Source organism: Brachionichthys hirsutus, chromosome 4 (genome assembly GCF_040956055.1).
Source record: "Brachionichthys hirsutus isolate HB-005 chromosome 4, CSIRO-AGI_Bhir_v1, whole genome shotgun sequence".
Classification (NCBI taxonomy): domain Eukaryota; kingdom Metazoa; phylum Chordata; class Actinopteri; order Lophiiformes; family Brachionichthyidae; genus Brachionichthys; species Brachionichthys hirsutus.
The window spans coordinates 3,548,479-3,569,485 of NC_090900.1; the positions used below are offsets into that span (position 1 = coordinate 3,548,479).

The 21,007-nt window shown below is 43.0% G+C and overlaps 4 protein-coding genes across 4 annotated transcripts; 2 read left to right on the forward strand and 2 right to left on the reverse strand.

Moving 5' to 3' along the window:
• Positions 1–619: 619 nt before the first annotated feature.
• kif2a (kinesin family member 2a) lies at positions 620–10,339 on the forward strand. Its single transcript, XM_068761025.1, has 20 exons — positions 620–680; positions 3,830–3,924; positions 4,190–4,312; positions 4,406–4,458; positions 4,737–4,855; positions 5,899–5,999; positions 6,221–6,316; positions 6,414–6,468; positions 6,559–6,721; positions 6,830–6,920; positions 7,044–7,107; positions 7,202–7,293; positions 7,381–7,523; positions 7,626–7,830; positions 7,921–8,031; positions 8,112–8,179; positions 9,163–9,310; positions 9,408–9,509; positions 9,710–9,845; positions 9,944–10,339. Exons 1-20 carry the CDS (start codon positions 620–622, stop codon positions 10,027–10,029), a joined length of 2,112 nt encoding a protein of 703 aa, XP_068617126.1. The 3' UTR covers positions 10,030–10,339.
• A 170-nt stretch (positions 10,340–10,509) lies between these two features.
• Positions 10,510–12,971, reverse strand: dimt1l (DIM1 dimethyladenosine transferase 1-like (S. cerevisiae)). The gene is made up of 12 exons (XM_068738347.1): positions 12,825–12,971; positions 12,628–12,701; positions 12,433–12,519; positions 12,110–12,171; positions 11,916–12,009; positions 11,783–11,832; positions 11,585–11,708; positions 11,407–11,499; positions 11,261–11,325; positions 11,110–11,173; positions 10,916–11,022; positions 10,510–10,827 (listed from the first exon to the last, which is right to left on the reverse strand). The coding sequence occupies exons 1-12, from the start codon at positions 12,880–12,882 to the stop codon at positions 10,785–10,787; spliced, it is 921 nt and encodes a 306-aa protein (XP_068594448.1). The 5' UTR covers positions 12,883–12,971; the 3' UTR covers positions 10,510–10,784.
• Positions 12,972–13,185: 214 nt separating this feature from the next.
• On the reverse strand, positions 13,186–15,024 carry cenph (centromere protein H). Its single transcript, XM_068738724.1, has 9 exons — positions 14,903–15,024; positions 14,639–14,694; positions 14,501–14,546; positions 14,350–14,418; positions 14,171–14,227; positions 14,023–14,086; positions 13,637–13,688; positions 13,382–13,542; positions 13,186–13,278 (listed from the first exon to the last, which is right to left on the reverse strand). Exons 1-9 carry the CDS (start codon positions 15,022–15,024, stop codon positions 13,186–13,188), a joined length of 720 nt encoding a protein of 239 aa, XP_068594825.1.
• Positions 15,025–18,414: 3,390 nt separating this feature from the next.
• LOC137918029 (WD repeat-containing protein 5B-like) lies at positions 18,415–20,961 on the forward strand. The gene is made up of 2 exons (XM_068760771.1): positions 18,415–19,993; positions 20,840–20,961. Exons 1-2 carry the CDS (start codon positions 18,415–18,417, stop codon positions 20,959–20,961), a joined length of 1,701 nt encoding a protein of 566 aa, XP_068616872.1.
• The last annotated feature ends 46 nt before the right edge of the window (positions 20,962–21,007 follow it).

Consider the following 21,007-nt stretch of genomic DNA (forward strand, 5'->3'; position numbering starts at 1 on the left):
GAAATACATATACATCCTGGAGATTTCTGGTCTTCAGACTGACAATCTGTGATATTGGGTTGATATCTGATTTAAAATATAAGGTGCACACATTCTTAATTAATGGAATATGGTTTTACTTTGAGTTCTTTTCTTCATGATATCAAATTCGGTCAAATTCATAATATTGATGTCACCTCCAATCGCTCAAACGCGCGCACACGCACACACACGCACACATGTCATGAAGCTAGCAATTACTGGCTCGACCTTATTTAGAGTTTCGATGCCACCAAGTGGCACATTCCGACCACTGCAGTAAGAAAGACAAGGAAATAAATAGAATCAGAAGTACTTGTTTGGTTTTATTTCGTGTTACATCAGTCTATGTTATATTACTGCGTTAAATCTAATTGATGTGTTCATATTTCGGTCAAACACAAGCAGCGCACTACGAGGTTTTATTTTTGTAAATCTTATTTTGAAAAGGCCGGCCGGATGTGCGTTGCTTGCTAGTCTTGATTGGTAGCTACGCGATGCTAAGCTCATCTATTGCCTGTATCTTCCACCCTGACTGCTGCTAACCAGCTGCTTTCCCCCGCGGTAGATTTGTTTTGTGTTCACTCTTAAGTAATGTAGGATGGCGTCGGGTTTCGGGAAGATTGTCGTTGGTACATATGTGGATATAAAGCGCAGTGATGGTAAGTTTCAGTCTCCCTATTCTTTTCCTGTCTGTGTGAGTCTGTGTTGCCGCGGTGTCGTTGAATAAACCGTCCGTTGTTTCCCGGCTGTCGGGCGGAACCTTGTCGTTCACCGCCCGAAGCCGTTCGTGTTAGCTGCGAGGGCGGAGCGTTTCAACGCGGCTTTCGAATGAAGCGCTCCCCTTTTGTTAGCTAAGTTAGCTGCCGAATTCAAGAGACATTTTCTGTTAGCCATGTGTTCATAAATGGCATTAAATCAATTAAAGTAAATTATGTTTAACTATGACTGCGGATAGCCTGTTAGATGTTACCGAAATACTTAATTGTGACTAAGAATTTAGATTTAGCTGTAGCTTAAATGCTCAACCACATTAAGTTAGCGTTTTCGTTAGCTAAACGGCCGACCGGCTTCATAATAACCTCGCCGTTCTAGTGAAACAAACACAATCCCTTTGGTTTACGAATGGTTTGTTCTTTTCCTTTGATTTCATCCACTAAAACGTGTTTATTTATTTTGCTATTCGTGTATTTTGTATGCATGTACCGGTATATATTTTTAAGACGCTCACTTATCCATGTCATGTCTCGTTGTTTTGTTAAATAGAATTGTATTAGACACACCTCGGTTTTTAAATTACGATAGCAAACAAAAAAAATAAATAATAAAGCGTACGAAACGTCTACTACAGCTCTTTTTTGAATTTCAAATGCTTGTTTCATGAGTCAACTCTTGTGTGAAATGAATGAAGCTTTTCCTCCTTCAGGATTTAGCTGCACATGGCGTTAATATGGTTTTTTTTTAATAAACGCCCAAATAAACAAACATTTGTGTAAAACAAACGGGATACAACGGGTTCCAGAAGACATGGCTTTAAATGACTGTCAGAATCTTTCTTCGGTTAAATTACTGCAACATATATTTTTCTTGAATAACTGTCAAACTACAAAATCATACCATTGTGATTCCAGATTGTAGGCTTTCACGATCAATGAGACATAATAGAACGAGGGCCAAATTACGGGACTATTGCCGAATGATATGGGGGAGAGTTTGCACCGTCGCTCTAACATTGACCGACATTAGTTGATCAAGATGAAGAGACTTAACTAATAAATTCCAGAACCCTTTCAACGACTAGAACCACCTGACGTCGGGGCCGCTCCTTTCCTCAGGCTGCCGTTCCGTCGGGTTCTAATATTTATAAGGACAGTTCATTAAGCACTTGCACTCCTGGAAGGCTAGATCGACATGAGCAAAATGAAGTTGCTGCGAGGGCCTCAATGACGTTTTTTGGTTAACTGCCCTGCTCCATCCCTTGGTGCCCCGAGATCAGCGGTGAGAGCCGAGAGAAACTCCGTCGGCTCATCCCTTCTCCTGCTGGCCGGTGTTGGGTCCAGAGCAGGGATTGCCCTCTCTATGGGGGGGGGGGGGGGTTGTTGGTGGGGGGACCGGTTCAGATTCAAGCCGGATTCATGCTATTAACCACCGCCCCATCTGCTGCAGCCAGCTCTGGAATCTGTTCTGCCTTTCACAGTCATTCCTGTTCAGAGAAACATCTGAGTGTTATTTTGTGGGATTCAGTAGAGGACCTGCAGTTTTTTAAAACCTCTCATCTTCACAGTTTCTCTGTGGCTGATGCATTTTTAAGGATTTATTCCCTGTTGTTGTTGGGAATTAGTGTTTTTCATCAAGCTTCATTTAAAGCAGAGTGCCATTGAAACAAGCGGTCCACTGTGCCGGTTTCCTGATTAGGGACGAGATGATTTCTTCCCATCTGTGACATCAGTTTTCATCGATGGATGATTTTCGTTTCGTAGTGAAAACAGTGCTTCTCAGATTTTGTTGTTGTTTTTTAGGCTAAGCAGAGCTTTAAACGATCCGTTTGAAGGTGTCATTAATCCCAGCCACGCACGTTTTGTTTTATAGATGTGGGACATCAGCGGGAGTTCAGTTATAGAAAGTCATCAAATCAGCTGTTGTGCTATGAAGTTCTCTAATCATATAGCTGAGGAGCTCGGTACTTTTATCATTATGTAAAGACATAATGAGTGTAGCAGGAGGGCTGAAATGTTGTCGATGCAGCAAACGTACAACTTCAAACTTTCATTGATTATATCCTGGTTTACTGTTAATTGATTCCCCCGCCTCGTTCTCTGTGATTCCCACTAACAGGTCAAACCGGCGGTATTTAAATGCATCCTACCCGTTCTCCGTTCTGGAGTCATTGGCCGTTGAAGAGAGGCAGAATTCGATGTCAGAGGTCGGCCGTGACTGTTTGGGTGTAGATGGACGGCATTGGCATTGAAAGGGTTGATGTCAGTGACTGAAATTGTTCAACCACTGTCTGAGAACACTAAAAGCTCCCTTGCTGTGTGTTTCTGAATAATGAATTCAGCACACGCCGGCGTCCACAAGACAAAGACGGGCGGGCTGAACCGGCGCTTTACAGCTGGTGTTATTACACTGCAGAGCCACTGGAGGGCAGCAGCTGTGTTCTCTGATATGAGTCATTCCCTCAGATTAGCCACCTTAAGACAGCTCTTTAGATTAGGAGATTGTGTTGCTTTGTTCTTATTTGACCTTTTTAAATGGATCCAGTGATGGAACATCTCTGCTGAGGTCGTACCATTTGCAGGGGGAGGAGTCTTATCAATATTCTGCCGGTTGCATAAATCTGAGGTTATAAAACAAAATGATGAATTTGATTTTTGTGTTGTCCTGCTAACTAACAAACAAACAAACCAAACCGACCACATAATCTACTTGGCAAAGGTAATTACAGATATTATCTCGTGTGTACTATTATCGCTTTACTTACTACAAGTAAGATCTCAGATTTCTTGCCGCACTTTCTAAAGCCCTTGGGCAGCATTTTATTTAGCACACACTTGGGGGTATTTTTCTGCGTACTTGTACTCACTAAACTTTCACCCCACATTAACGATGACAAACAGTTTATTCCTTCTGATATTTTGAATAACGTTCCAACTTTAGTTTGTGTGGTTGGTATAATTTAACCGTACTAATTAATTGTGCCTTTAAAAATAAAAATATACATTTGTTTGGCGTTATGGAATATGCCATCTTCAGACGACTCTTGTCTTATATTGATAAGCCTGCCTATTTAATGTCTATGACACTTGTGCAGGTCGTGTGCACCAGGCCATGGTGACCTCGCTCAACGAGCACAACGAGAGCGTCACGGTGGAGTGGAGAGAAAACGGAGACACGAAGGGGAAGGAGGTAAACCGTTATTTGTTTCTGCCACTAAACATCAGGGTGTGTGTGTGTGTGTGTGTGCAAAAATACTTGCTGTTTATATGTTTCTAACAGAAGGATTGTGTTTTAAAGTGCCTGACATCCACTCATTTTGACCCCATTGAGGCTTGGATATTTGAACTGCATGCTTGTATTGAATGTATATATATTTATATTGTGCATTTAGTCTCCCTTTACAAGTAAATCTACTTGCATGGAGACAGTTTGTATTAAAACTGTTTCTGGACAGATTGACTTGGAGACGACGTTTGCACTTAATCCTGATGTGGCTCCAGATGAAGAAATCGACCCTAGTCCAGAGACTCCGCCTCCACCTACACCCACGTGTGTGAAGGTCAACAAAATTACGAAGGTCAGTACTGGTGTGATGCCCCGTCAGGAAGCAACGAAGTGACGCTGGGCACACACTGGACCTCGTGTGACTCAAGTTTGTTTTCCTCTACAGAATCGTCGGACGATAGCCGCCCCAAAGAACGACACTCCGGCCAGGGATAATCGAGGTTTGTTTCCTTCGGTCCTCCGGGAACTGCTGAATTAATGTGTCATAATATTCACTCTTACATCTTGAAAATAAGATTAAAATCGTAAAGGAAAATCAATGGCGTATGTGTGTTAAATGTATCAGTTAGCAATGGTGCCTTATCGCTCTGGCCTTCCGTCATATTTAAATACAGACCAGCACCAGCCAAAGAGTCGGACCCGATTTCTTCAAGTGTATCCAAACTTTTTTTAGTGTGTGTGTGTGTGTGTGTGCACAAACTGATTCTTTGCGATTTTGCGTTTGCAGTGATTCCAACGAGGGGCAGACCAACGCAAGCGGAGCCTGCGGCGCCGCCTCCACCGCAGCAGCCAGCACAGCCCACAATGGCGCAGACACAGCAGCAACTTCAGAACGGTAGCGGTGAAAATAACTTCTCCTTTTAGGCCGGTCGGGGAAAAAATCAGTCCAGTGATTATATAGTGATGAGTGTATGTGAATAGCTTTGTTGACCACGTACTTGCGTCACAGAATCCTCACATCAGCTGATATCCGGCTTCTGGGAAATGGACTCTTCCATCTTTTCCCGGTCTGATTTCTGTTGAGTCACGGACATGGAAAAATTCTCTTCCACTCGTTGGTGCCCGTTAAGGTTCAGATGGGAAACATTTCTCCATTTCTGTTGAGTGTTATTTGGGGAAAAAAAGAAAAGAGCCACAAAAGAGCAGAAGGAGAGAACCCCCCCCCCCCCCCCCCAATCCTCTCCACTCAGTTCCTGTGAGATCCACAAATATTGGGGTTTCACTTATACTGCCTTGTCCTAGTGCTGAAATAGTCCAGATTAAAGCAGATTATTAATCCCTCTATCGGTCTGGGTTCTCAAGGACCGGATCGCAGGCTTCCAGCAATGCTTTGCTTTTTTTTAGGCAGTTTTGTAATAGTCAAATGTTTTAAACCCATTTTCTTTTTATTATCAGAACTAATCTGTAACGAAATAAATACTAATCTGGGTGCCCTTTCCTGGGGTTGATTGCAACATTTCTAATAATCCTGTTTTTTGTAGAAACTACAACAATATCAGGCACGTACCCTCGTTCTGTTCGTCCCCAGTGAAGTTACGCTTTCAAGTTTCAGATACTGGGCGTAATTGAGGAGAGGAGGTTTGAGGCACACGGCAAAGTGCCTCTTGTTGTTCATGTAGAGGAAGCAGCTACTGAACTGAACACTGTGTGGCAGCCGCTACATCCTTCTGTTCAGGCTTTGATGGAAATAGCCCAAGGTTTACTTTCCGTTCGACAGACGACTGAGAAAACGAAAGGCCTGCGAGAGAAAAGCTTACCGTTCCATCCAGTAGGACGGACGAGGGGACGAGCAGAAGGATGGACCTTCTTCAAGGAGAACCTACCGGCATATCCCGGGAGCGTTGAGCTGAGTTTCTGTTTCTGTTGTGTGTGTGGCAGCGAGGAGGAAATCGAACTGCGTGAAGGAGGTGGAGAAGCTGCAGGAGAAGAGGGAGAGGCGTCGGCTTCAGCAGCAGGAGCTCCGGGAAAAGAGAGCTCAGGTGCAGATCTGCAATTTCTCATTGCCGTGGAGACGTGGACAGATGGCTTAAAATCGGACCGTTTCTCTTTCCTATTTAATTCCGTACGACTGTGTGCTGAGAGAATCGGGCTTCTTCTCACTGAGCCCTGAGCGGCCATCCCAAAATGAATCTCGGCGACAAATCAAAGCACTTTGGCTTGCAGTGTGAAATTCTGTTTGTCTCGTGTTCGCCTCCTCCAGGAGGTGGATACCACCATCCCAAACTACGAGATCATGTACATGATCCGGGATTTCCGAGCCAGTCTGGACTACAGGCCCCTGACGGCAGCAGATCTAGTGAGTGGAGACTCGAGCGCGTTCTGACTTTCGTTCTCAGATGTCGATCCTTCGCGTCTATGTAATCTCCTTTTCTGTTTGTGTGATCGAGGACCAGATCGAGGACCATAGAATATGCGTTTGTGTACGGAAACGTCCACTCAACAAGAAAGGTAAAGTCTTCCTTTGGTTCCGATGTCTGTTCTGGACTCATGAGATGTTTTAGTCCAAAGCGCTGATTGTCTGACTCGGCTGTGTCCCAGAGCTGTCCATGAAGGACTTGGACGTCATTACAATTCCCAGTAAGGACGTGGTGATGGTTCATGAGCCCAAGCAGAAAGTGGACCTCACTCGTTTCCTGGAGAACCAGACGTTCCGCTTCGACTACGCCTTTGACGACGGCTCCACCAACGAGATGGTTTACAGGTTTGTGGAGAACACAAGCTCATAAAGGTTACGCCTGAATGCTTCAGAAAACACGGTTGTTATGTCTTTGCAGCATCATAAATAGGTGTGTTCTGTCTCATCGTGCAGGTTTACTGCCAGACCTCTAGTGGAGACCATCTTTGAGAGGGGCATGGCCACCTGCTTCGCTTACGGGCAAACGGGAAGTGGAAAAACGCACGTGAGTCGCGTTCAATGGATGCCTTTATTTCATTTGCCCACATTGCCCTTGCCTTCCATTCTCAAGATGGCTGTTTGGATATCCACGGCTGTCACCTGTATTGTGTTGTATATTGCATTTTAGACAATGGGTGGCGATTTCTCTGGAAAGAACCAAGACTGCTCTAAAGGAGTTTATGCCTTAGCTGGTATGTCAGTTAGCTCTGTCGAGTACAGCTCAAATCAAATATGGCTGCTGTGTTATGATGTCTGCTCTGCTCTGTGTTCTGCCTCTCCGTTCAGCTCGGGATGTCTTCCTCTTGCTGAAGAAGTCCAACTACAAGAAGCTTGATCTACAAGTGTACGCAACCTTCTTTGAGATCTACAGTGGGAAGGTAACGTCGATTTAATCCACCGCTTCGTTGCTCGTTGCTTTAGTTTTCACCCATAAATAATAAGTGCATTTCTTTTTCCGTCGTCAGGTGTTTGATCTGCTGAATCGTAAAGCTAAGCTGAGGGTGCTGGAGGACGGGAAGCAGCAGGTGCAGGTCGTGGGTCTCCAGGAGAAGGAGGTCAAGTGCACAGAGGGTGTTTTAAAGCTGATAGAGGTCGGCAACAGCTGCAGGTGAACCTCCGTGCACTGCTGCCGTGATGGAACGCCACTAAATGACTCCTCGTCATAGAGTGGGGCATCACTCTTGTTTGTCTCTTTCGTGTCGCTTCCCAGAACATCGGGGCAGACGTCTGCCAACGCCCACTCCTCTCGCAGCCACGCCGTATTCCAGATTATTCTCCGGAGGAAGGGGAAGATGCACGGCAAGTTCTCCCTCATTGACCTCGCAGGGAATGAAAGGGGCGCCGACACATCGAGCGCCGACCGCCAGACTCGTCTGGAGGGAGCCGAGATCAACAAAAGCCTGCTGGCCCTGAAGGTTCGTGGGGGGGGGGGGGGTTCAGACGCCTCCGTGGAATCTTCTGTTTGCTTTTCCCTGTCTGCCACTTCACGTTGCGTCTCGTTTCAGGAGTGCATCCGGGCTCTCGGTCGCAACAAGCCACACACTCCCTTCAGAGCTAGCAAGCTCACCCAGGTCTTGAGAGACTCGTTCATTGGGGAAAACTCACGCACGTGCATGGTCAGTTCTGCATGCTAGTCGCTATAGTAACCCGGTTGCGAGTTTGCGTCCTCTGACTGCCGTTTTGTTTCTCTAAACAGATTGCAACGATCTCTCCTGGCATGACGTCTTGCGAGAATACCCTCAACACGCTACGCTACGCTAATAGGTGGGAATGTGGATTGTGTGCTGCAGGAGATGCTAGAAGGAGAAAACTGCAAATATGTAACGATCTGAAATCATAGCTCGATGAATTCCCCTGTAATATCCAGCGGCTTCATTAGGCACCGCGTCTGTGTGTGTTTCTGACTGACTCTCTCGTTGTTCCTTCTCTCTCCCGTCCCGTTTCCTTCTTCTCCCTCCTCCGGCTCCTTTGTGATCTGGCTCTGTAGAGTGAAGGAGTTTGGGATTAGTCCGTCGGACATCCCCTTCTCCCAGGGCGGTCATGGGTGTGGCCCTGACCACTCGCCCACCAATACGTTTGAGTACGATGACTTTGCTGATACCTCTCCCAGCAGGTCAAGCGCGCTCCCCTAAGCCGAGCACTGCATGCACACACACACACACACACACACACACACACACACACACTCACACTGCATGCGCTCCTTGCGAGTCTTTATTAGACTGTTCATAGTTGAAATCCTCCGCTGCCGTCTCGTCCCTACTTTTCTTCTGCATGAAGCAACACTTTGTTCTCCTCTCCTGCTTCGTGTTGAGCTTTCACTTTGCTTTTTGTTCTTCTCCTTTCAAATCAATTTAAATCCACTATTTGTCACAACAAGAGTTGAATACTTGTTTTTGACTGCTTGCCGTTAGTGAGTTCCTATCACGATTATGACGCGATGCTGTAGTGTCGGGTCGTTTATTTTTTAGAACATAGTCATGGAACATTGCAAGTTTTTCATTCCTGGGCATTTGGATTATTTTGAAAGGCCCTGTACTCTGTTTCAGTGTTAAAAAGGCATTCTGTCTTGCGTTGTTGAAGGAAATGAGCCAACGCCGTCATCTTTCCTGACGCATGATGTCACGATTCCACCACCACATGCCGTTTACCACGTTGATCCATTAGTTCACGTGATTCCCGTAGTAAAACGACGGAATGTTGCCGTAAAAGAATCTCCTCACCGGCTCCCTCGTCTTTCTCTGCAGGGTGAAGGAACTGGCAGTCGACCCCAACCAAGTGATGGAGGGGGGTCGACCCAACATCCACACCGTCAACCAACCAGAGCTTCTGGACGAGGAGTGGTTGAGCATCACTCCACAAATGGATGACCTCAAACTGCTCTGTGAGCAGAATGTGAGTGCCTGACCTTGTGAGGTCACGTTTCAAACACCTGAAGGACTTAGCGATGACGTCAGCAGTGATCTCTGTTCATTGTTAATCCTTTAAACAGGAGGAGGAAGTGTCTCCCCAACTCTTTTCCTTTCATGAGGCGGTGTCCCAGTTAGTGGAGATGGAGGAGCAGGTACTGGAGGACCACCGGGCTGTTTTCCAGGTTAGAAAACGCACGACTCTAAATGCTAAATGTTTTTACGTATAGTTCGGTTCACTTGAATAGGAAAGGGAATTCAATATGGAATGGTTTGGATCACTGTCTCAAGGTTTTTTTATTTATAATAATCCAGAGGTATCTCTTTGATGCTGCTGGTGATTGCTAAACAAATATGCCCTTTTTTTTGTCTCCTCTCTAAACAGGAGTCTATCCGGTGGCTGGAGGATGAAAAGGTGCTTTTGGAGATGACGGAAGAGGTGGATTATGACGTGGAGTCGTACGCCACTCAACTGGAACAGATCCTCGACCAGAAAATAGAAATTCTCACCGAACTCCGAGGTTCGACTCGAGCACAGACGGCGCCCGCATCCACGCCTCCCGTAAAACGCCGCTCTTCTATTGATATTGTCGTTTCCTCTTCATCCTTCCTTCCGCAGATAAAGTGAAGTCATTCCGTTCTGCACTCCAGCAGGAGGAGCAAGCCAGTCAGAAGATCAACCCCAAGAGGCCACGTGCACTTTAGATGCTGAAGAGGTTTTAAGATACACCTGCAGAAACTTAACCACTAGTTGTACGGCCCGACGGTGGGTCTTTAATTCATTTCTTTTATACTCGTTTGTACTTTCTTTAAACAGAATATTCTTTGTCCCGGTTGCAGAATAAGTCTTCATTCAACGTGTCTGCATGTGCGCTCTAATAGTACACTACTATCCTCTCGTGCTCACGAGTCCTCTGTTGGGATTGTAAAGTCATACCTCATAAGTGATCTCTACTGTCCCTCGTCCTTAGAACATTCACCAGTGTGGATGAAATATTTAAATAAACCAGGCTTCTTCCTGTCCACTGCCTCTGAGGTTCTTGCATTTAGTTTGCACCAGTTTGTTCTGAGTGGCGACTGACTTAACTCTTATTTAAGGTAAAGCTTTTTTTTCCCCCACCCACCTTTAACCGCTTTGTTATAAAAATGAAACTAGGAAAAACAGCTATTAATAAATGTATACAACGTTGGTCGTTTATTACAGACAGTCCACACACAGAAGCAGCCACTAACCAGCTGAAATACATTTTTATTCCATGCATGTCAAGGTGAACTTTTTCTGTATAGTAAAGAACAAGCTCAGTATGAGCTCTTTAAATGTGTTCAATTATTCTTGATGGGATTATCCCGACTGCTTGAATATCCAGTCCCTCCGAGCAAAGATCCAGCAGATCAGTCGCTTTATTTCTTTCCACTCTTCGGGGAGTCGCAGTAATAAAACTCTCTGGTTTTTCGGCCGTTTAAGAAAAGTGGATGCCTGCAGCATTGAATGCATGAAGCAGTCTGCAAATGTAGAAGAAAACAAATGAGTAAAGAATTCATTCCTGGAATTAAATCGAGGAAGCTAAAACTAAGTGGCTGCCGGACTTACACCATGAAGTCGTCCATGTCCATGGACCTGGCTCTCTTCTGATGAAAACTACTCCCCTGCAAAACACTCTCAATCTTCTTGCTGATACTAAAGTCTGTGGGGACGTCCTGTCAAGATGAAGCACAAGATCTTAGATTCAAACTGACTTGCGTGTGAATCATCAGCACATAAAAAAAAACTGCACTGTGACTCACCACATTGTGTACAGAGCAGTGAATCCTGTAGTTCTTTTCCAGCAGCTGTTCCACCGCAGTGGACCTGGGAATGAAAACCCAGCGTGACGCCTCTGATAGAACAGACTCGGGTTAAGGTGACTCGTGTTTGAGGCAGACGACGGGTACTTACTTGAAGGCTGCGCTGAGGGTTTTGTTTTTCCGGACAAACGCTATTCTGACGAGGCCGTCCCACTCCTTTTAGTAGAGAAACAAGTGTCATTATTTAAAAAAGAGGTCCTCGCTATTCTCTCAACCGATAACAGAGTCGAATCGCACCTGGAAGTTTACTGGTGGCGGAGGGTTTTTTGGTTCTATCCTGACAACGCTCGACTCCACTTTGGGAGGAGGACGGAAATTATTCTTCCCTACCTGATAGCGGGAGAAACAGAAATACTGATATAAGCGCTTTGAGACACTTTGCGATGGCGCCCCCTCTCGACGGTCACACACCAACCTTCATGAGATGGTCCACCCGAGCTAGTAGCTGCGTATTGATGGACAGCCTGCAATAGAGTTTGTCTCCGGGTGCAGCGACCAGCCGCATGGCAAACTCTCTCTGGAACATCAACACGGCACACCTGAGAACAAAGGTTAAACACGAACGAGGTGCTAAATGCTCAAAACGGGACGAACAACTAGGGCGGGGTCTCACCTGAAGAAAGGTCGATGCAGCAAAAGCTTGAAGACGAACGGTGAAGAAATCTGTAGTTAAAGTAAAATAAAATAAGCTGAGAGACGCGATGACATCATCAAGCGTGCGCCGGTTGGAGGAGACTCTAGCTCACCTGGTACGGTAGATTAGCCACGCAGACGTCAAAAAACGGCAGATCCGTTTTTAACACATCTCCCACTAATATCTGGAGTTTGGCCTGCATGGGTCTGTTGGAAGACACAAGCACCCTTCATATTACAAGAACCAATGAGAGAACAGAATTTCCTTCGGGGTAAATAACTAATGCATGCTGCTGAAGACACTCACGTGCACTGCACTCGTTTCTGAAGTTCAGCCACTAATCTGCCGTCCAACTCGCAGGCCACCACCTGCGAAGGTGGAGTTGAGAGTTTGAATTCCTGGCAACAAAGCTGTAGGTTCTCAGTAAAGGGAACTCCATTACTCCTTAGATGTGTCTAAATTCCATTATAGACATCTAACGCAAGGAAGAAAGAATAAAAATATATTTATTTACTATCTTACTAAATAATCGATTATATATCTACATTATATCTTTTTTTTTTGTCTTCATAGTTTTATATTATATAGATATATTTTATAAAAATAAATAAAAAATCTGGAACTTTAACCTTCTTGGCTTTTTCCAGCAACTTCACCGTCATGTTCCCGGTACCGGGTCCGACCTCCAGAACCACATCTGTTGGCCTCAGGGCAGCCTGACGGACACGAACACGAACACGAACACGAACCCGAACCCGAACCCAGCGTTAGCACCACAGAACACGAAGCTCGGCGTTTAGAGCTCACCCGTGCGCGAACGGCACCTTCTCAATGACGCCATTTACGACCAACGGATTCTTCAGGATGTGCTGACCGATGCCGGTGTTGAACATGATCCCTGCAACCGGGTCGCAGACACGAAACGCGTCACGTGGTTTAGCAGTTACATGTTTTAAATGCCTGTTTTTGCTCCAGCAGCTAGCATTGCTTGCCGTCATGCTATCGGTAATGGCTGACGCACCTTGGTTTCTGACGTCTTGATGCTGCCTGCTTTTCTTCTCCGTCTTTACCTTCGGCATGGCTGTTTTTTTTATTTTTTCGCTTAAAGACCCAGAAAATGTAATTTTAGAGCATCTCTCGGATACGTACACACGCGTAGCGCGCCCTCTTCTTCACTGACAGGATGTGCGCGGTAGCTGCGCGCAGGTGTCCTCTCTAGCCTATGTTGCCATCTAGTGGCGGCTGCGCGTCAATGACTCCACCGGCTTCCCCAATGAAACGCGACACAAACGATTTTCTCGATTATTTATTAAGTAATAAAACACAGGAAAATAGGAATAAAACTGAATAATAAAAAAATTTGAATAAAACGGATCTCCTTTCTATTCAGATATAGGAAGTTCCTCCAGGGTCATGGCGATGTCTCGAAGTTTGGGATCATCCATCCAGTTGACTTTACAGGCCAAGATTAAGCCCTGAAAATAGACTAATTAATTTATTTTATTGTATGCATTAACTACTTCAGAACACCATACTGATATATAATGCATCCACTATAGATGCGGTAGCTTAATTTACCCTGATGACGTTCTGCATCATGACGACCATCTTCTTATATTTCTCGAGGTTTGCCATGCCTTTTCCCAAAGCACCCTTGAACTTGTCTGTATCGGGAAAATGTTTCTTGGAAATCAACTCTTCCGTCTCCTTCATTTTCTCATGTATCAGCCGCTTCATCTCTACAGACACAAACACGCACACAAAAAAAAAAGATTTTTAAAAATTTGACCAAAAACTTGACTGTGGAAATATACTTTTACTATTCGTACATACCAAGCCTTTTCTTTTGTAGTTCTGTAATTTCATCTTGAAGATCTCGTGATTCCTTTTTAAAAATGAACAAATGCACAGCCGCAACAGGTCATCAGGAACAAATAGTTATTGTCATAATTATTGTCTAAACTCTAATGTACATATTCATAATTTAGAGGGTGTTTTTGTTTTTTAAATGAACTGATACAATTATGTTTCCATTAACTAAGCCTTAGTGCTCTCTGTGCGAGGCTATACAAACTCCATACACAAGTTGGACCACAGAGAGGCTTTGCAAAAATGCTGCAAGTTGACAGATGTCACAAAACAGCAAAATATAAACTGAAATACCATTTCATCTGATTCTGAAGACAAACACTTAAAATGCACGAGAGGACGCGACTCACTTGCTGAAGCTGTTTTATGTGTGTACAAAGAGTCAGGAAGCGTTCGCTCACAGCTTTCAAGTCACTGAGGAACACACCGTAAACCACAACCATCAAAATCATGAAAATAAACACGCTGGTTGTTTCAATACGTCGTGCATTAACATACTCTGCCTGCGAGTCGTTCTCTTTCAGCTTTTCACCAATCGCATGCCACATCTGCATTCTGAAAGACACCAGTTATATTAATATTCAATCAAAGCTGACCAAAGATTCATGACTTGTACTTATACTGCATGTAATAGAGCCACAAATCCAGCAGTCATCTCTAAGAATAAGGCTGTTTACCTGTGCAGTATCAATGTGCTGTTAAAGTTAACGGTCTTCACTCTCTCCAACTCACTGACATAATCTTGCCTGCAACATTTAACAAGATATATGTTAAAAGTACACATTTTTGAAAATAAATGACAATCTTAGGCTAATTTAAAATACTCACAAGTCTCTCTCAGCGTCAGATTGACTGCAAGAGCTCTTACTTTTTCCTGTTGCAGTAAATTAGATATTTACATTTCTGAGTTTGTATTTATTAATTAAAATACAATACTATTGAAATAACGAACATAGATGTATGCACCTGTAAGAAGCTGTACAGCCATCTCAAAGCACTGGTTGGACATCTGTTTTTTCATTCTGAAAAGAGCAATTACAGCAATTATGAAGACTTTAATTAATGCAATAAACCAGGAAGTAGAGGTCTTCCTTGAGTGCATCGTTCGATTGATTGAATATTAGTTATTACTACTTTGAGGAGTGTGATTCTCCAGATGAACCGGCACTCGGTCATTAACTGGAAAAGTAGCAATGAAGGAACAGTTAAAACGGATGTGGTGGAAAGAACCTTAGCATGTCTGTAAGGGAGGTACCCTTATGTCCTGTAGAACTGTCAGGATTGGAACCATTACTCAGTACCACAGCATCCACCATGTGGTTGAGGTTCTCCATGTTGTCAGATGAGTCCATCACAAGAAAGTACTGGTACAGGTATCTGGAGGAAGGTACCAACCAAAACCAGAGAGGCAATAAAATAATACTGCAGTTCCAGTCAACAAATTACATCGAGAGTGAAAGTGAAGTGGGGGCATATAAAAGATCAATAAATTGTTTTTGCAGAACAATCCAACTATCAATGTAATTACATTATATACTGCATATTATAGGATCAAAAGGATGAATGGACTAAATATACAGTAATAACAGCATACTAAAAGTAAATGATCTGCCTCCTCCGAAAAAGGAAACGCTGATAGAGAGAGAAACATTTTCTAATTACATTGTTGCCCATCTACGTTCCATGCACATGCTTGATCATTCTAAACATATTTAGTAAGGCATTGATAATATTTGAAATAGCCACAAAGTCTTTCTCCAATTACTCTCAGAATGACTTACTCCCTTGTTAAACCAACCCTCCAATCTAGAAAGAAGGGGCTGTGAGGGTCTGGCTTCTCGAGCAGAACGATGGTCATACTGAAAACCTGTGGGGTTGGTGGCGCAGTGGCATCACCTGTTCTACGGTGCATAACTGCGTTTCTTTCTTATTTTATCAAGACAATCATCGCAAATAAGTGATATATGCCATTTTATTTTTATATGACACAAAAACCCTTGCACATGAACGCCGCTGCAGTTTCTAAATCCAGTGATAATACCTGGATTACTTAAAAAAGTGCAGCGCACATCGGATAAACCATCGTAAGCAAGTACATTTATACAATGAATCCACTATTTAAGGACAAGAATACTATTTCGAACTGTTTAAATTTTACTATTTACGACGGTTTTGGATAATTTACCTACGAACGTGGATAATATGAAATAGCTCACCTTGTTTAATCGAACGTTTCATTTACGGGAATTTAATAGTGGACGAATAGTGAACAGTGGACGTTAAATTGCACTACGACTAGTAAATGTTCACAATAAATAAATAAAAAAGCTTTGTCACATAAAAAGTCCCGTTTACTATAAAAACACAGAACATGATTCAATATCGCTGTAAAAGCGGTTCAGTACATTTGTTTACCTCTGGTTTTAGTTCGACATCCCGCCAGGACGTGACGTCACAGAATAGGTCTGTTCTATACACATGCTGCAGCGCCCCCTGTTGGCTCGGCGGAACGCAGTGGTGCATGGTGCATAGGCCTGCCTGTTGCTCTTTTTACTGTTGTGTCCGTCCGTCTGTTAGCAGCAGGGTAAATAAAAAGGTTCTGGACGGATCTTGATGAAATTTTCAGGAAATGTTGGGAATGTTATCAGGAACAGATTATAAATGATGACGATCCAGAAGAGATTTTGGATTATGGATGTTTGAAAATGTCAATAACATTGCAGTCAATGGAGCTTCAAAATGTGTTCCGCAATATCTCATTTGATTATTGACCAATATTTATGGAATTTGTCTAACCTCCTTCTGGATCAGATCTAGAAGACATTTTTGCATGGCAAAAAGTGGACCCGTTTATTAGTCAATGTTTTGTTTTCGTAGCTACCCAGTCGTACTAAAACATGCTGACAGATTTTTTTGAGCGCCGTGTACCACATTAAATCGGCTCGAGGTCAGTTTGCACAACCAGAATTAATAGATAAGGTGCACCGGTTTATAAGGCGCGCTCGATTTGTTTTCTGAAAATTAAAAGATTTTAAGTGCACCTTATGGTCTGAAAAATATGGTACATATATAATGTGTGTCAGTGTAATATTAGTAGGGGTAATATCAATAAATAGGAAAAATGCACAGATTATTTTTCTGTTGATTTGTACTTTCAACTTTGATAGTCTTTGCTGTTAATTTTTTTTCAGTTGTCCTTTGATCTGAAGGCAGTGTGATATTGATGTCTCTTCTTATTTGTCCTGAAAGATCTAAACACACCTCCTATCCTAACCCTTAATCATCAAGATTGAAGGGAAAGGTTGTAACTGTCAATAAACAAGTAACCGTCCTTCCCTCACTAGTGAACAGGATCCCAAGATATCCTTGAAATCCTCCACTTGAAGCAAAGACTCCCCGCCGACCTGGATTATAATAATATAATTAGAACACTATATACACTACGCTGCTTCACATGTACGATTTTGTATATTTGACACTAAGTACTTGGGGGGGGGGGGGGAGTATCATGCTCATGATAAGAAATGCTACTGTTTTACTGCAATGTCGTTGACAGCTATTTGAGTCCGACAAGTAACTTTTTTATTTAAATTGGTTTTAATAGGACTGAGACAAACCTTACTAGATCAATAGATTTATTGATTTATTGATTTATTGACAAAACCAGTTAATTTTTCACCCGGTGTTCTTTGCCTTATCTGTTTAAGTAGAACTGCTGGAACAAGCCCAGAGATTGATAATTGCTCAACAGTGCTGCACAAACGACGAGTGGGATGAAATGGCGACGAGTGAAGTTTTATGTACCAAAATGTTGTCATCAATTCAGCCATGTCAGGCCTTCCTCATTCAACATCAGTGTCTGACCTCACAAATGCCTTTCTGAAAATAAAATCCTTTTTTTTTTCTTTGATCTTTTTTGTTGTTTTTTCTATGATCTTTTTTGTTGATTTTTCTTTGATATTTGTTGTTGTTTTTTCTTTGATCATTTTGGGTATATATTATAATTGAGATAGTACATTAACCTCCTGGTTAGTTTGATTAATTTAATTTTAAGTCCGATGAATTCAAATACAGACATTTTTAGTCCAAATCACATTCCGGAGATTGTACAGCTGTTTAAGGAGAATGATCCGGATGGATGTAAAGGCTTGGACATTGAGCAATTTTGTGTAGCAATTGGAAAACTATTCAGAGATTCTATTAGTATAGACAAAATCAAAGAAACTTATTATAAGATTAACACAAACTACCATAATACTGTGACACTCAAAGAACTATTGGCTTACCTGCGCAACCAAATTAATGCATCACAGATGATAGCGAACAAAGATAAACCTTTCCCAAAATCTTTCAAAAATATAACCGTTGATAGTAAAAGCAAAATCATCCAGTTGATATTTTGTCCACAAAATGATGACTTTTATCATCAGAACGTTGAGGATCCAATCGAACCAATTAGGCCTTTCCAGAAAGGTAAATACCTCTCCATCACTTCAAATGGTACGCTGACCTTCTGGGGAGACAATTTTGATGGACATTCTACAATTAATTTAAGCTACCCACTAAACAAGTATACTTTACCACAAAAGAGAATTCGTGTGAATGACATGGTATACCTCCCACAACTCAGACAGCTGGTTGTCGCCACTGCTGGGGAGGAACTATTATTTTACAAATACAGTGAGTATGCTGAACTTCTTGAATTAAGTCACATCATGATAGTCAAAGAAACAGTTAATACAATGAACTACTGGTCTAATGGTTCCAAGGCAGTGTTCTCCTTTGGTGATATCTGTGGAAATTTGTCAGTGTTTATCAGCTACTCTGTGAAAGAAAAGGGCCTTTTCTGTAAAGAAGCCTATGAGCAAATCTCTCTGATGCCGTGTCCAACAGTTTATCAGAAAAATCTCTTAAGAAATCCATCTAAAGACTTTCAATGCATAAAATTCCCCATCTTTCAGGATGTCTGCAGCCAAGTACGATACTTCCCATCCCTCGACTCATTTGCCGTCTGTGGCAACTCATCCCAGACAATGGTCCTTGCTGCCTTGGCCAAGTCACACAAAAGTAAAGTTACTAAAAGAGTATACAATAGCGACAAAAGGATTTTCAACTGTGTTGAATACGCACCTTCGGTTGAGTCTCTGGTGACAGGTGGTGACGATGGCATCCTGCGCATATGGTCTCCAGACACCGCCATGTGCAAAAAGGAATTAACAGGACATTCCACAGCCGTTACTCACATCAGATTTAACCCATACAGTAGAACAATCATCAGCGTATCCAAGGATATGAATGTTCGTTTGTGGTCCCAAAATGCTTGGCTATGTTTGCAAAGCTTGCAGGTTGAAGGCATGGGAAGGGAACCGCTGTCCAGTATGTGTTATAACCCGCATAACAATGCATTAATACTGGCTAACTCAGATATTGCAACATGTTTAGGAAGAGGAACAGATGTTTTTGGAAATATGTTAACATCCCATGATAATCGCATTTCCAATGTTCTCTATCACGCCCAATTCAAGCAGGTCATCACTGCTTGCCAAACGGGTGTGGTGACAGTGTGGGACATCTTTACCGGACAGCCGCTCTTAGAATTTAAGGTCACTCCAAATCACGTTAGGCTCACTGCAATGTCATTTGATGAACCTCAGCGTAGACTAATTACAGTTTCCGACGATGGGAAATTGAAGGTGTGGAATTTTAACAGTGGCTCAGAGATCGCCGTTTGCCCCGTTTCACTACCAAATGAGATGACAAATATTCTCTGCTTAAACAATAGGGTTTTCGTGTCTGGAAAAGACTCCAAGATCGTTTTCAATCTTGATATGAAGGAATCTGGCAGCCGATTTCTGGAACATGGTGATTTAAATGACATTTCGTCAATGGCTGGGTACAAATCCACACTGGTTACTGCCTCTAGCAGTGGAAATATTGTTATCTGGGATGCTAATAGTGCAAAGGCTCTCTACTTGCTCAATGGCACTGCAATTCCACAATGCCAGACAGAGATTGTGCCTCTTGAGAAGAGTCAAGAAAAACATAGTGACAGTAGTAGAAAATCCATGAGGGACAAATCTACAGGGAGTTTATTTCTTAGTACTAGAGCGGACAGAGACAACACAGCCACACTGCTGATTTCTGCAGATGACTACATCTATGCATGGTCTGTTACGAGTAATGTGGCTCCATTGGGAAAGTTCAGGGCAGTGCAGCATGAAGACGCAGTTATTACTACCATGTCAACTGATGCCAACGAAGAGATATTACTGACTGGAGACAGCATTGGAAATATTTTTCTATGGGACATGAAAGGATTTGGTATTAAAACACAGGAAAACATAAATGGATCGTGTTCTCCACCTCTGCTTAAGTCCTGGCAGGCTCACCACACAAAAGTGGTGAGTGTTAAATGTGAACCAGCTTGTAAAAATGTATTTTCTGTTGGGTTGGATGGCAAAGTCAAGGTATGGACAAGGACAGGTTGGTACATAGGCCTCATTGGGAGAGACACATGGGATGCTCAGCGACTCACTCCTTCGGAAAAAATTGACAAGGAAGCAGAAAAAAGCCCAATTGTTGATACGGAATCTGATATAGCAACCCCAGAGTCGCCAGAGTTACTATTTGACGTTGATGACCTCGAACGCGAAGTAGAAATGCTTATAAAACGTCATAAATTACTATTTAAGATGAGCGCGCCGCAACAGCATGACAAAACAGCACAGCAAAACATTTCCAGATTTGATCCAGAAGAGTTAAAGCCAGCAATTAGCACATTTGGATTTTTGGAGGACACACTGGCTAGAAATCGTGCCAAAGCCACCTGCCCGGAAAAAGGCTAGACACAGACACCAATTCCACCCACTTGCATTAGTTAGATGACCTAGACCTAAAAATAAGGTTGAAATATGGAAGGTTAGTGGTATGGAACAAATTTAGAATAAGACAAACTTGGCCTCATTTCATAGTTCCGGCCAAGCATGACACTGTAATGACATTCCTGTATTTGGATTCTCTGTTCACACCAGAGAATCCAAATACAACAATAATAATTATTTAGGTTTACGTTGGGCGATCCGGTTTTGCCATAATTTAATATTTAATATTTAAACAACGGCAGCACAATGGGCCACCGTGCTGTTGATAAGCGCTTTTGCCTCACAGGTCACAGGTTCGAATCAGACTTGCAGACTTTCTGTGAGGAGTTTGTTCTCCCCGTGTCTGCGTCTGCGTGGGTTCTCTCTGGGGTCTCCGGCTTCCCCCACCACCAAAAACATGCAAATTAGGTGAATTGGTTACGCTAAATTCGTCGTGCAAATGAAAAAGCATGCT

Excerpts from the sequence above, each read along its gene's own strand:
- cenph (XM_068738724.1), bottom strand. The coding sequence starts at position 15,024 with ATGGACTCATCTGACAACATGGAGAACCTCAACCACATGGTGGATGCT. Across the intron at positions 14,419-14,500 it reads TCTGACGCTGAGAGAGACTT|GCAAGATTATGTCAGTGAGT; the intron begins GTGAGTATTTTA and ends TAAATGTTGCAG. Across the intron at positions 14,228-14,349 it reads AGCACATTGATACTGCACAG|AATGCAGATGTGGCATGCGA; the intron begins GTAAACAGCCTT and ends GGTGTCTTTCAG.
- LOC137918029 (XM_068760771.1), top strand. The coding sequence starts at position 18,415 with ATGAACTACTGGTCTAATGGTTCCAAGGCAGTGTTCTCCTTTGGTGAT. Across the intron at positions 19,994-20,839 it reads ATGGGACATGAAAGGATTTG|GTCACAGGTTCGAATCAGAC; the intron begins GTATTAAAACAC and ends TTTGCCTCACAG.
- kif2a (XM_068761025.1), top strand. The coding sequence starts at position 620 with ATGGCGTCGGGTTTCGGGAAGATTGTCGTTGGTACATATGTGGATATA. Across the intron at positions 4,313-4,405 it reads AGGTCAACAAAATTACGAAG|AATCGTCGGACGATAGCCGC; the intron begins GTCAGTACTGGT and ends TTTCCTCTACAG. Across the intron at positions 4,856-5,898 it reads ACAGCAGCAACTTCAGAACG|CGAGGAGGAAATCGAACTGC; the intron begins GTAGCGGTGAAA and ends TGTGTGTGGCAG.
- dimt1l (XM_068738347.1), bottom strand. The coding sequence starts at position 12,882 with ATGCCGAAGGTAAAGACGGAGAAGAAAAGCAGGCAGCATCAAGACGTC. Across the intron at positions 11,833-11,915 it reads TGGCTAATCTACCGTACCAG|ATTTCTTCACCGTTCGTCTT; the intron begins GTGAGCTAGAGT and ends CTTTAACTACAG. Across the intron at positions 11,326-11,406 it reads CGCCACCAGTAAACTTCCAG|GAGTGGGACGGCCTCGTCAG; the intron begins GTGCGATTCGAC and ends CTCTACTAAAAG.